The sequence below is a fragment of the Echiichthys vipera genome (genome assembly GCF_963691815.1).
Source record: "Echiichthys vipera genome assembly, chromosome: 15".
Taxonomy (NCBI): Eukaryota; Metazoa; Chordata; class Actinopteri; order Perciformes; family Trachinidae; genus Echiichthys; species Echiichthys vipera.
In genome coordinates, this window is record NC_139840.1 from 24,621,501 (window position 1) to 24,635,811 (window position 14,311).

The following is a 14,311-nucleotide window of genomic DNA, read 5'->3' on the forward strand; positions in this document are numbered from 1 at the left end:
CCTTATAGGCATTGTGGTTTTTCATCAGAGGGCCTTATGTGGCCTCATATGTAGTTCTTAAGACATGTACAGTGTATCTTAAGGCTGTCTATTTTATGCTGCCAATAAGTTGTTTTGACCGTGTTTTCCTGTCAAGCAAAAACCTGTAAGAAGCCAAATGTGCAATATTTGTAACAGGAGTGGGCTACTCTCATAACATCCACAAGTTTACCTTCACGTCACTTCTACTGCGATCAGGTGCCTCCTCAAATAGATCAACCCGGGGGAGAGGGAGAGGGAGAGAGAGGGAGAGAGTGGAGAGAGAGACGGCAAGGGGTTTGTGGAGGCGTGGTCCTCTGCGTTGTGCGTTGCTAAGCGCAAATTTGGCATATAAGCGCAAAATGAGCAGTGGCCCCATGCAGCCAGTAGAGCACAGAGCCAGCTGAGGAATTCAACAGGTACCTAAAGACATTTCTAAGCTCTCTCTTTTCCAGGTTGGATGTATAGTGTGAGAGAAAGAGAAGACTGCTTGCACTCGTTTTTTTGTAATGGATGGAATTAAAGGCTCCCTGGATAGGAAAACTGTCACTCTGCAGTAATCTGGAATATTGCACCTGGGAGATATTCTGGATAAGTTTGGCAGCATTTAAAGGTAAAGTAAAATATCAAAAGACATGAAATGAGCATTGGGGTATTATGTAGGATATGAGTGTGTATCTTTGTCTTTGTTGAGTTTATAGCAGAACTTGTTGGAACTTGTTTGTTTTATATATACGGTAAATATCACTGCAGTATATTCGTTCCTGGAAAGATTATTTTTTAGAAAATAGATCAAATGCATGGTAAAAATGAATAGTTTTAACTGTTTTCCTATCAAATGCTGCAAGCCTCAATCCAGTGCATGTTACAGTGCTCATATACAGTAACTCACACATGCGTACTAAATCTCGTGCTCTGTAACAACGTGTGAAAACTTAGTTTACACTGGTCCTACTGTGTGTAGTGATGCAGTGACCTGCAGATGCACTTAGACTGCTGCATACTGTAATAGCCTTACTGTTTGAACTGAAGTCCCCTATAATTACAGCATTATTTAAACAAAGACACAGGATAGAGTCAAGGTGCCTTTTGGCTCTTTCTAGAAAGATACTGTAATAGGTAAGCTTGCTAAAGACGGAAACAATTAATGTCTATGTTCTTCTACTTTTTAAAACTGTTAAATAATGAGCTATGATGCAACATCACATATTAAAAAGCTTCATGAAAAGTTTTTGTAGCAAGTGAACTAATGCTGAAATCCAAACTCAAGCCATTCTTCTTAATCATGCACTCTCTCTGTTTCGCAGTCATCAAAAAGTATTCTTCACTCAGCAGCAGTTTTTTCACCGTCATGAAGAGGTCTCTTCCTTTCCCGGGCCTGGTTAGAGCGGCCAGCTTGTTCCTGTGTTTGGCCCAGACCGCTCTGACCATGGTTCTCACCAACTCCACACAACTCGAGTCCATCCTGGACAAGTACAGGGACAAGAATGAGGAGTGGTGGAGGGCCAGGTCGAGAGGGAGAAGGGCCATCAGCGAAGGAGACATGCATCTCATCCTGGACTTGCACAATAAGCTACGGGGTCAGGTCCACCCTCCTGCCTCCAACATGGAGTACATGGTAGGTGCTAAGGACACAGCTCTTTGTTGTATGCTGCCTTCAAACAGAGCCTGTGAGCTTGGGTACGACATGGGAATTTGTATGCACAATATACTCTGTGTTGAAGTGGTTAAGTCGTGAGAACACTGCCGCTAAGAAATGGCAACAAGGAAGCCTCCGAGGCTAACAATTTATCAAGCAAGTCAGCCGGTAATATGGTAGGAACTTTAAAGGCATTAACAACAGAAAGAAGATTAACATTTTCCTCAGACAAATCTAAAAATTAAAAAAGATAAAATGGCAATATTTCAACATATCGTCCATCAAAAAAGTGGTGGAAAAAACATGGTGGTCACAACACATGAACAACATGGAAGGCAGTGTTGTGAATGAAAGCGCAAAATCATTTTTTCAAATTCATTGAACACGCTAATTTTTTTGCTGAACTTTGCAACTAATTAATGGGAATGTGAGCGTAGTTGCAGGCTGTTCTCATTCACTGTTCGTACATATAATCACTGAAAGTAATACACTGTAATTTGGGTGTGATCTGTGTATTTATTACTGTAGGAATTACATCCAGGGCAAAGAAGGAAATCAGGTGACTTATTATAAGACCGTGTAGGGACGAGGGTCAGGGTGGTTGATGGGTGCCAAAGCACAAGTCATTTTGATGCCTAACCAAATGCAGACTTTTGTTGCCTAAACTTTACGATTGGGGTCCCCTTCCAGTTGCCATTTCACAGCATTAAATATAATGTTATATTTCCTAACATACCATACAAATTGTTGATGAGAATATGCGTCGTGGACTTTCACAGCAGTTAGCAACCCGAGGAGTTACATTAACCATTAGCAACACCTGTTCTGAACAAACAAGGCCAAACCCGACCGAACATCAGCCACATCAGCAACAAATTTGATACGAAACATCAAGTTCAAGCATCTGACCAGTCTTGGAGCAGCTTATTTGTTTTTAAAAAAAGAACAGCAGAAATGATCATGAACTTGATCATGTTTTGGTCAATATCTGGTATATCTGGCATGATCAAGAAGGTCTTACAAGTCTTTCTCAGAGGAAAGCACTTTCCTGACTCTGCCAGTGTAGCTTAAGACAGCTGAGTATGATATCAGCAATCCAAAGCCACCATCTGGCTACTTGTAGCTCCTGCGTCCTGCTTGCCCACCCTCGCTGACCCTGGCCCATATCCAACTTTCAACCCCGCAGTGTTGTCCTGCCCTCTACCTCAACCATCCTGCCCTCCCTCTTTCCCTTCCTGCCCTGCGTCTCCATACTCTATCGCTCTATTTCTCCTCCCGCTGACTCTCTTTCTCCCTGCCTTGCTCTTTTGCTTTCAAGATTCAGCCTCACAAGCTTTCCCTCAGGCTTTTTCTCCACGTTCCTGCTCTCCCTTCCCTCCTTTCTCTCCCCCGTCCATTGCAGTTCACTTAAACTCTGGCCAATGTTATCTTTTGTTTGATCCTGCACGCATCTCATTTTGGGTGCCACAGCGGTGAATCTATTTCAAACATGTCAAGCCTCGCCATTTGAAGTGCGGGGCATGGTGGTGTAAATGTATGTTATGCACGCTAATCCAGTGTTTCTTTAGCAAGGGATACTATTACTGATGATAATGATGTGGTAAGGCCAGGGACTGATGAGAAGTATTTGGTTTTCAGATTGCAGGATTTGGAGGCCAAAAGGGCTGCACTCTCTTTGCTGCTCTGGCTTCTTAAATTCACACAAAAGCCATTTTAAAGCACAGATGCATCAGTTAATCTAAAGCACATCATCTCTTGCCCAGCAGAAATAGTGACCTCTTTAAAGGTTTCCAAAATCACAACCACTTTCTATACCGTAGGTTGAATTACAAGCATTTGCGAGAAGCATTTTCTCTGCTTTGAATTACCAAATCAAAAGATGGTTTTATTGATTGTTTTACTGTGCATTCTCCTAAATGCTATAAAAGACTGCACATGTTGCACTTGCTTCTGCAGTAGAGGTGGTCCTGGCAGATGGCTGGAAACGGCTCTATATTTTCAGATCTTTATGCTCTTTGGAATGCAAAAAGATATTGGTAGTTGGTACTGTGACCTTTCTCCAAGGGCTGGCAGGCCGTCCATCTTCCTCTCTGCTGGATAATTGAGGGTGAAGAATAACAAGAACACGAGAGAATAATGAGCTGGCAGAGATCATTAGTATCCACTGTAGATTCTGACACATGGCCTTTGCAGGTGCTCAGTACTGCCTTAGAAGTAGGCTTAAAGGAGCTTTACTCAACATTCAGATATGAGTATAGAAGAAAACATGACACTTTGCTTACAACTTAGAGAATCATGCAATCATTTAACTAAATAAAAATAAAGTCACCAAAATTTCAAAATCATTTTGACTTAAAAACTACTAGGGCTGGTCATCATTTAGAGTGATTAGTCGACTAATCCATGCATACATACCCCCCCCCCCCCCCCCCCCGCAGAGTTTGCATGTGACCTTCTTTTCAAAGTGAACCCATATTTTAGATGTACTTCCCGACATGATTGGGCAGCCCTAAAAATTACAATACAATATAGCGATTGTGGGAAATACACTGATGTATCACGTGGCAATCCTTTAAGAGGTCAGATCAGAAAATCACACCAGTGTTGGTAATCTCAGCCACAGCTGGATTGTGGCCAAATAAGTAAAGAGTCAAAATATCCCTCCTCCAATCAGGCCTGAACAGTAAGCAGCACCACAGTGAATGGCAACAGTGTGCACAGTGTGTTAGCCTCACCAAACATATGGAACACATTATGGTCAATAAGAGCAGTTACAACTCCACACTAAAGCATTATCCTATTAGTTTTGACGTGTGATAGCTGTAATGCAACCAAACAGCATGCCAACAGCAGAGCACACTGCACCTTTTCTTCTCCCTCCCCAACAAAGTCCTTGTTCTGCAACATTTGAATTGCTCAATCACATACCCTGCTTTCCTGCTTTGTTCAAAACAGTTTTGACTTCAATTAAATTTAATGTTGTTAGGTTTTTTACAGTAAAGATGGCATCAAGCCCCTCAAAACAGAGCCTCTCTGTCTTTTTATTTGTCAGCTTTTTCTCTCTCGACTTGTTTTACGAGACCAGAACTTACTGGAAACAAGCTATGAAACAACCACATTGAATAGTAGCACAAAGCTGCAAGTTGATGTGGCGGTGGTGATACCGCTCTGTTTCCCTTCTCTCTCATGCATGTGTCTGTCAAGAGAGTGAATGTGTGGGCTTAATAGGAGAGGCCTAGTTTTGACTATACAGTGCTAAATTTGTGAGAGGAATGCGTACAGCGACTGCACCTTAAAGGAAAGAGCAGGTTCATCTTTCAGGTTCACTTTGCCTCAAGTATGTAAGGTTACTGTCAAATTAGTTTCAGTGGACTTTATGGTAGTTGAGTTTACTTAAAGAGGATGATGAGATATCAGAAAAATGGAATGAGTAGCAATTAAAGCCACAACTGTGCTAAGTGCCCACTTAGGCCACTTAAATCATGAGAGTAATCCCGAGTGGAGTTTCAGGTCTGCAAACATCTGCTGGAGGCAAAGCTGCTCTGAACTCAAACACTTAAAAAGTTTAACCTGGAGCCCAAGAGAATACTACTATTCCATAACCTAATGCTTTAGGCACCAGATGGGAAAAAAATATCCACTAACCTGAGCTGAACCTAAGAGAAGGCTGAAGTTCATCTTTACACATACAAATAACTCTAACCAAGAACCTCTGTGTGTGTGTGTGTCTGTCCATGTGTGCTCCTCAGGTATGGGATTATGAGTTAGAGCGGAGCGCAGAGCACTGGGCATATACCTGCAGATGGGAACATGGACCGAGCCACATGCTGACACAAATAGGCCAAAACCTTGGGGCGCACTGGGGCAGGTGTGTATGTACAAAGCTGTAGAGGGAACTGTGTTGTAAGAATATTAGTGTTTTCTTAGCATTATGCTCCATAAACAAACCTGTCTCTGAACCTCACAACTCAAGAATGGCTGGGTTGTGTTGTTTAAATTGAATGTATTCCTATCTTTTTATCTGGTTAATATTTTTTTTTCTACTATCACAATTTATCAATTGATTGTGTGGTGTGAAAAAGGTTGCTTGTAGCGACAAACCCTTTAGAAAGTCAAAATGTGTCAGTGTTAATTTGTTGGTAGATATATTTTTCTTGTCTTTAAATGAAAGCCATGCCCACTGTACTCCCACACAGCTTTTTTTTGCTTTTTGAGGATAATTCGACTTTTCTCAGAACTGTTATATAATGTCTTTTATATAACCATTACATGTCAATCATAACGTCCCCAGCGCACTTGTTATTTTCTTGTGTTTTTCTGAACCGCACGTGAACACATGCTGCATTCAAGTGCTCCTCTAAAGCTCCGACATAGCCAATTCAGAGAGAAATGCGAAGCATGGAAACATGAAATAACATGAAGTTTTTATTGCAAAACCATAAAAACCCCTCAATTCAAAGTTTGTATTGAACTGTGGAATGTGTACCGTACAGTTCAATATTATATTGAGAACCGTGGCATCCCTTGTGTCTTCTGATTATACCTGTTGCAGCATGAAAAGCACAGGTGTAACTAAAAACAATAATGATGGCTGGGTTCCCTGAAATGCCCTCATTAAACCATGCGATATAAAATTAATTTAATGTTATCAACCTGTGCTTTTCCTGTTATGACGTGTTAAAGTGTGAAAAATCTATTAAAAAAGGAAGACTTTTTGCCTTTACTGCTAAGATTTCTAATGTTTTCAGTGCAGGGTAGAGTGCCTTGCTCATGGAAACTAGTTTAGATTTGATTGCATTTATAGACACGACCTTATTGTGTTATTGTCACATTCTTTGATGATATAATGAACTACTTTTGTGTGACTTTAGGGACCGCCCCCCTACCTACCATGTCCAGGCCTGGTATGATGAGGTGAGGCACTACAGCTATCCCTACTCCCAAGAGTGTAACCCACACTGCCCATTGAGATGTTCAGGACCAGTCTGTACTCACTACACTCAGGTAAGGGCTTTTTTAATTTCCATGTCATAAATGGTTAACAATGCCTTGAGGTCATTTTGGGCTTTTATTTAAAAGATTACATCAATTTGATTATGGAGCGAAAAGTGCATTCTCAGCGCATTTTGTCCTGGATTACAAATGTCTTTGATGTAACACAAATACGTTTCTAATGAAAGTCTGCATATGGATGGATGGGTCACACAAACACAAGAGTTTCATCCAAGAGACTGCTGTTATGTGACATACTTCACTAACCTACAAAGCAATCATACTCATTTGAATCCAAACCATTATCTTTTCCTAAACCTGACCAAGTAGTTTCGTAAATTCACAATGTTAACCACATGATCGAAACAGCGACTGTTTCACAACATTCACTGTTTCTGGAAAATAAGTTTCCCTCGAAAGATAGTTGAGAATGTAGTTTTACTGTATAGGAGATTAATGTTTTAGGGGACAGAATTGGTTTAACTGATACTGCTTTTCTTCCAAGTTTGAAAAGTTTATCATTGTTGCTGTGAGAGCTGCATGAAATCATGTGAAATAATGCTGTTTTGCAGATAGTACAATACTAACACTTAATGGCCGCTGCCTTTTAAAAATCCAACTACAGCTTAAACAAACGTGAGAGGACCACTGACCACTGACCACTTTACTTTGTTTGTGTGCGTGTATTTCAATTTTCAGTTGGTGTGGGCGACTAGCAATCGTATTGGCTGTGCCATCAATGTGTGTTACAACATGAACGTGTGGGGAATGATCTGGGCTAAAGCTGTCTATCTGGTCTGCAACTACTCTCCACCGTAAGTTTTGGCTTGTTTCAATACCATGTGATGCAACCTCCTCAGAATAAGGGAGATAGATCAACCCTAAAATAATATATCTATCATTTATCTATGTCCTTGTTTTTAACCGCAACAAAATCCCTTTTGTTCTGTTTTTTAGGGGTAACTGGTGGGGTCATGCCCCATACAAATATGGAGCTCCCTGTTCTGCCTGTCCAGCTAGCTATGCTGGAGGCTGCAGAGACAATCTCTGCTACAAAGGTTGGTTTTGTGTTGTTGTTGTGTTTCTTGGTTACAGTATGTTTAATTTCCTTACATACCTTTGCACCTACCTACCTCATAGTTTTTCTGAAAGAAAATAGGTTGCCCTGCCCATGATTTTATCATAATAAGGTTGTTTTTTATGTGCACGATGTAGAATTTCCACATCAAATATATATATTTTCAGACATTAGTACTTCTATAGACTGAAATGATCTTGAGCTAACTCCGTGGGGCTGTACATGAGAACACAAGTATCTGAATCTGTTGGACCGGACATTAAACGCTCTCAACCCTGCCAGCTCCCTAGTACAAAAGTCTGTTTAATCCCAGAGTGAGCCCATGTGTTAATACAGCTTGTCTGCCACAGTGAGAGACGGGCAGGTTGAGGTTTCTTGTTGATACCGGTAGAAAACGAACCTCTGATGGTGAAGAAGAAGGGTGATTTACGCAAAGACGGCAACAAACGTCATAATTCAGGAATTATAATGAAAGATGCTGAAATCATCAGACAAATTTAAAGAACAGCGAGTCACTCCGTTTATGATTAAATTACAAACTGGCTCCGTCACCGTGTTGTTATCCAACCAGAGAATTCCAATAGGCGAGAAAGCATCTGACACAGAGAATCTCCTGTTGTGTGCTACATGTGTGAAAGACGAAGTCTGTCTAGTGAAACAACATAATGACAATCTGGTATCAATGTTTTCAGATGGTGGTGTTGACAGGCGTCCAGCTCCTGAGATTGAGGAGACCAACTACATTGAACCTGAACCGGAACCAGTGAGGGACAGGGAGCCCCAACCCAGGGCCCAGACACCAAACACCTCGCCCAATGACAACCTAGAGAGAAACCAGGTTGTCAGCACAGAGCAGATGTGTAAGGACTGCTCCCACATTACTGCATCTCTGTAGTCTGACTTCTTGCTTTGCTCCGGTCTAGAGGTCTCTGGACTCAAATATGGGTCGTTACATGTTGCTTACACTGACGACCTAGTATATGACTGTTTTTATTGAGGATGGTCTGACATAATCACTTTTATTAACATCAGCTTTTACTTGTTTGTTTGTTTTTGTAGGTCAACAGGTCGACTGTGAGACTAAGCTGAGAGATCAGTGCAAGGGGACGACCTGTAACAGGTAAATGCTCAGGAATACGATGGCACTGCAACAGACGGATGTCAAATGATACTGTGCATGCAAATTCAGAGTTACCCAAAGTCTATGGGAGTTATCCAACCTGTTCTCATCTCATCTCGTCTCATACTTTTGTGAGGACACTTTGGCATCAATGCACTGGGAAGCCCTGCACAGCAGATGTGTGACGCTCCACTACAGTTACTGGGACAAGGGGAAAAAACGAATTAATAAATAAAGTATTAATTTGAATTGACACAAAACTACGTTGTTATGTTTAAGAAACAAAAACACTTGGTTAGGGTTAGGAAAAGATGGTGGGTGGGGTTGAAACAACAGGGACTCACGAGACGTTAACGTGTAACAACCATTAATGGAGATATCCCGGAAAGTCGCTAACAGACGCTAACAGCTGAATGTGACTAAAACACTGAGTAGCTCGGGGCAGCATGGTGAAGGCATTAAAACGGCTTTTTTAACCACTAATACTGCTCATGATAACACCAAACCTCTGCAGTAGCATGAAAAGAGTCCCTACACAGAAAATGAAGCACCAACAACATAGTTAGTGAACCCGGAGTTTAATAAATTAGTGTTTTGAAAGACTTACCAACTGGCCCCTGTACCAGCTCCTCTCATAGTAAAGTCCATTCAAGTCAATTACTAAAGTCAATCCAAAAGGAAGGAGCCCATTGGTGCTTAGTTTTCTGAGTAGGGACTCTTCTCATGCTACTGCAGAGGTTTTGTGTTATTTTGAGGAGTATTGTGTTTAAAAAAGCCGTTTTAATGCGTTCACAATCTGCCCAAGCTTATCAGTGTTTTGGCGGCGGCTGTTAGCAACTGTTAGCGACCTTCTGGAATATCTCCGTTAATAGTTGTGACATGAAAGAAAAAGTCTTGATGGCTTATTTGATGAGTGTATTTGCTGAAAAAAGACCCTGGGATGATTTTACATCAGATTTCACTTTAAGTGCATTTTGCTGCTCTAAATTCTTGTCAAAGCCGTGACGCCCTGGGAATGAGAACGGGCCGAATGATATATTATCCGGACAGTTCTGAAAGAATTAGATAATAAATTATTTTCAGATAAAAACACTGAATTATAGTAATATCAGAACAATGGTATGTGCTTATATCAAAAGTAAAGCACCAGTTCTGTTGTTCCGGTTCATAGATATGAGTGTCCACCCGGCTGCCTTGACATGCCTGGAAAAGTAGTGGGGACTGGATTTTACGACATGGTAAGTGATCACAACTTTTAATTTTTTGTTTTTAAGGTTTAACATTAACCTTTATGTCTACAGAGTAGCTGCTGTACATTAACATCTGTGTCTTTGTCTTTTACTACAGCAATCCAGTGTGTGTGGAGCTGGGTTACACTCTGGTGTTATCGACAATGATGGAGGATGGCTGGATGTGACCCGACTGGGTAGAAAACAACAGTTCACCAAGTCATACAAGAATGGGATCCAATCAATTGGGTATGAATCAGTCTTTGCAATTAGTCTTTGTTAAAAGAAAAAAGAATAATTGTAATATGGTCTAGATAGTTACATGCATCTATGCAGCACAGTCAATAACTTCATGCAGTTTTCTTTAAATTCACAGGAAAAACAGAAGTGCAAATTCCTTCAAAGTAGAGACAGTGCCTGGTAAGGAGCATGCAATCATTTCTCACTTTAAGGATACATATAAAGTAACACAGCAGGGTCATATTGCTGTGCCTTTTTTGTTTCCCAGTCAAGGCAGTATCATGTGATACCACCGTTGCCCTTTTCTGCCCTTTCAAGAAACTCGTACGACACTGTCCAAGGTAACGATCTGCTTTAGATTTATTTACACAAGACACTGAAAACATCTCACTGTTTGAATCAAACCACAATGGGCTGAGCCAATGAGTCACAGTGATTCTAAGTCATAGAGGTAAACCATTTGGCTCTTATGACCCTAGCTACTGTGCTAACCTTTCAACATCATTATTAAAGGAAGATGATTATTTATTATTAAGAAAGTAAGAACAAAGAGTATTTCCAGTACGCACTGAAAATATCCTGTGATCTAAAGTGAGCTCTGTTTGGTTCTGCAGGTTGTATTGTCCCAGGAACTGTCTGCGTGACAGCCAAGCCCGCGTCATTGGGACAAAATACTACTCGGATGTAAGTTCTTGCATCATTGTAATGTCATTGACTGATTTTATTGGAAACAACCAACTTTTTACACTGCAGACATTTTGACTTCTTATAGCTAATACAGCACAGGTTTAATAAAACATTAATGATGGCTTGATTCCAGTGAAGTGCTCAGTGAGCCAGTGTCACATGCCGAATATCAGAGAGTTTAAACAGTAGAACCTAAATGTGATTAGTTACACTTATTAGCCTTCTTACAGCACATTTAGACTTATTATTGCAGAAAATTTAAATAAAGAAACTACAAACAATAATTGCATCATTATACTAAAACACATACTGTATAACAACCCATTCTCAAAAAGGCCTCATGGCCTCCAGACCAACCAGACTCTGCATGTATTGTCTAGAGCAGTGGTTTTCAAAGTGGGAGGCGCTAGGGGGCCTCAGACAATTGGAGGGAAGATGAGAAAAAAAAAAAACATAATCTAATTAGTTATTATTAATTATTTGTAATCATTATTATAAAATATAATTATGATTTCTTCAAAATCCTAATTATAAACATAATTCATATTAATAGAACATATCAAAATGTTATTTGCCATGCTCATCTTTCTGATTGCCTGCCAGTCAAAACATCGTTCATGACGCCATGACGACATGTATGGACCTGGCGGTTTGCAAATTTATCAAGCTGCTTTGCTCCTCAAACTAGCAAGCTAGATCTAACTGGACAGACCAACAGCCCTGCTGTGGAGAACCCTGCTGCAAAAAAACAAGAACTCCTGGCAAACTAAAATCAGGAGGTAACATACATTAAGTTTACAGCCATACAGAAAAATGGCCATGATTGCCCGAAATGTGTGCTCTGTCTGGAGACCCTCTCAAACGAGTGTTTAAAACCTTCGAAACTTGACACAAAAACATCCGTCAGAGGGCGAGAAAAAGGCAGACTTCTTAAGATGTAGAAAGTTATTTTATTTAGTGGGAATATAGTGTTGAAAACATGTTGTTAATATTATTCTTATGCTAAACAATTGTAATAATTATTGAATAGTGAATACAAGTTACAAAACCATTCTTAAAGTTGATGTGTGATATATTTTGTTGCATTGTTGGTGGGTTTGCAAAGGGAGTCCCCGGCTAGACGCTAATCCTGTTTGGGGGCCCTTGCCGTGGAAAAGTTTGGGAACCTCTGGTCTAGAGAACATGGCAGTACATTCTTAGGATTCTTTTCTTATATGAATGATTTAATGTAGCAAATTTGCTTTTTTCTCCTCCCAGAAATCAAGTATCTGTCGAGCAGCCATTCATGCTGGAGTGATCCAGAATGAGTCAGGAGGCTACCTCGACGTGATGCCTGTGGACAAGAGGAAGCAGTACAGCGGCAGTTACCAGAATGCCGTCACCTCAGAGAGGTATGGTTGAAAAAAGAAAGGAAGTACATATGTACAGAGTATTCTTATAGAGGAGGGACTAAAGGATTTTCTGATATGAGAAGTGGCAATTTCTACATATTGTATTTGATGAGTTGAACCTTGTTTTTAATTTAAAATTCCTATCTGCAATTGATCTGCAATTACCTCAGTGTGATGAGCAATAACTGCTCAATATCAGGATAAATCTTTACATCAAAAGCTGTCATGGCTGTGAAAAACAACGTGTACCTAATCCCCGTTCTCTCCGCGCTCTTCTCCTTCTTCTTCTTCTTCTCCCAGTTTACTGAACCCAACAGGTGGAAAAGCCTTCAGAGTGTTTGCAGTCATCTGAAAACCACTCTCAAAGGAAAGAGTACCGTCAAACATGGCCACTTCACATCCAGCCAACCCACTCATTATCATCTCACATCCTGTAATTTCATTCATACCAACAGTAAATCTTTCACGTTTTCAGCTTCTGACACTAAACGTTCAAGCGTCCAATAATAGGTCGGCAAAAGATGTTTGGTGAACGATGATCCCGGGTGTCTTTTGCTTTACGTCGGTCCTAAATTGATAGTGCTGACCGTATTAATCATGCAACATGCTGACATGATATCCTGACTTGATGTTTTTTATCACTTAAAGTTGAACAAATACCATCAGAAGCTTAAAAATGCTCATCTCATCTCATCTTCAACCACTTATCCGGGGTTGGGTCGCGGGGGCAGCAGCTCTAGCAGGGGACCCCAACCTTCCCTTTCCTGGGCCACATTAACCAGCTCTAACTGGGGGACCCCGAGGCGTTCCCAGGCCAGTGTGGAGATCTAATCTCTCCACCTGGTCCTGGGTCTTCCCCGAGGCCTCCTCCCAGCTGGACGTACCTGGAACACCTCCCTAGGGAGGCGCCCAGGGTTCATCCTTACTAGATGCCCGAACCACCTCAACTGGCTCCTTTCAACGCAAAGGAGCAGGGGCTCTAATCCGAGTTCCGTACGGATGGCTGAACTTCTCACCCTATCTCTAAGGGAGACTCCAGCCCCCCTCCTGAGAAAACCCATTTCGGCCGCTTGTACCCCCGACCTCATTCTTTCGGTAATGACCCAGCTTTCATGACCATAGGTGAGGGTAGGAACGAAGATAGACCTAGATCGAGAGCTTTGCCTTCCGGCTCAGCTCTATCCAAAGTATTTTTAGATGCAGTACGCCTCAGTTCTGTCTAGACATACACCATAATCAGAGATTAGTCACATCCAGAGTCATAAAATCTGGTGAGACATTTTGTTGGAACGAGATGAAAGTATCATTTAGTCGGACCGTCTGTGCTGAATTTACCTCCGTGGGTATTTGATGCCCATCACACAAAACACAGCTTTTTATCAGTTCTTTTTTAATCATCACAGTGGCAGTAAGATACAGATTGTATATTTTTGTACATAATAATGTAAATAATATTGAACTTTTTTGTTATGGAATGCTTGCTACTATTGCCTTTTTTCATTAACATCTCTACCACATTTGCCAGCCATACAAAGAGCAATTAAAGCAATAAGCAACAGATTCTGCATGCAAAACATATATTTGTTACTCAAGCTTTTATTTTTCATAAAGGACAAACAATAATTCTAGTATATTCATATTGTGTATGTGTAAATATTGTGTATGTAATATATTGTTGTACTTTAATGCTGCATTTCCCAGCTTTTGTTTATAGATTTAAATAAATGGACCCTGGCTGGCCAGGAATGTGCATGACAGAATCACAATTAAAATACTCAGACGTTAAATTCAAATGTTTGTGTCATTTCTGACGGTCAGGTGTTATAAAATGAATAAACCATATTCTCCTGCTCTGGATGTCTCAGAAATACTAAACCTAAATTCTGCAAACCCTGAATTACAGGCTTGACTCTGCTC

At 40.8% G+C, this 14,311-nt stretch overlaps 1 protein-coding gene across 1 annotated transcript; it reads left to right on the plus strand.

Annotated features, from left to right (window-relative positions):
• The first annotated feature begins 513 nt into the window (after positions 1 to 513).
• LOC310957230 (cysteine-rich secretory protein LCCL domain-containing 1-like) lies at positions 514 to 13,090 on the plus strand. Its single transcript, XM_083927712.1, has 15 exons — positions 514 to 631; positions 1,326 to 1,636; positions 5,407 to 5,525; positions 6,529 to 6,661; positions 7,349 to 7,464; positions 7,607 to 7,707; positions 8,420 to 8,587; positions 8,787 to 8,847; positions 10,019 to 10,085; positions 10,195 to 10,325; positions 10,453 to 10,496; positions 10,585 to 10,657; positions 10,931 to 11,000; positions 12,261 to 12,394; positions 12,695 to 13,090. Exons 1-15 carry the CDS (start codon positions 532 to 534, stop codon positions 12,744 to 12,746), a joined length of 1,680 nt encoding a protein of 559 aa, XP_083783838.1. The 5' UTR covers positions 514 to 531; the 3' UTR covers positions 12,747 to 13,090.
• Positions 13,091 to 14,311: the final 1,221 nt, after the last annotated feature.

Excerpts from the sequence above, each read along its gene's own strand:
- LOC310957230 (XM_083927712.1), top strand. The coding sequence starts at position 532 with ATGGAATTAAAGGCTCCCTGGATAGGAAAACTGTCACTCTGCAGTAAT. Across the intron at positions 10,086-10,194 it reads GGACTGGATTTTACGACATG|CAATCCAGTGTGTGTGGAGC; the intron begins GTAAGTGATCAC and ends CTTTTACTACAG. Across the intron at positions 10,326-10,452 it reads AATGGGATCCAATCAATTGG|GAAAAACAGAAGTGCAAATT; the intron begins GTATGAATCAGT and ends TTAAATTCACAG.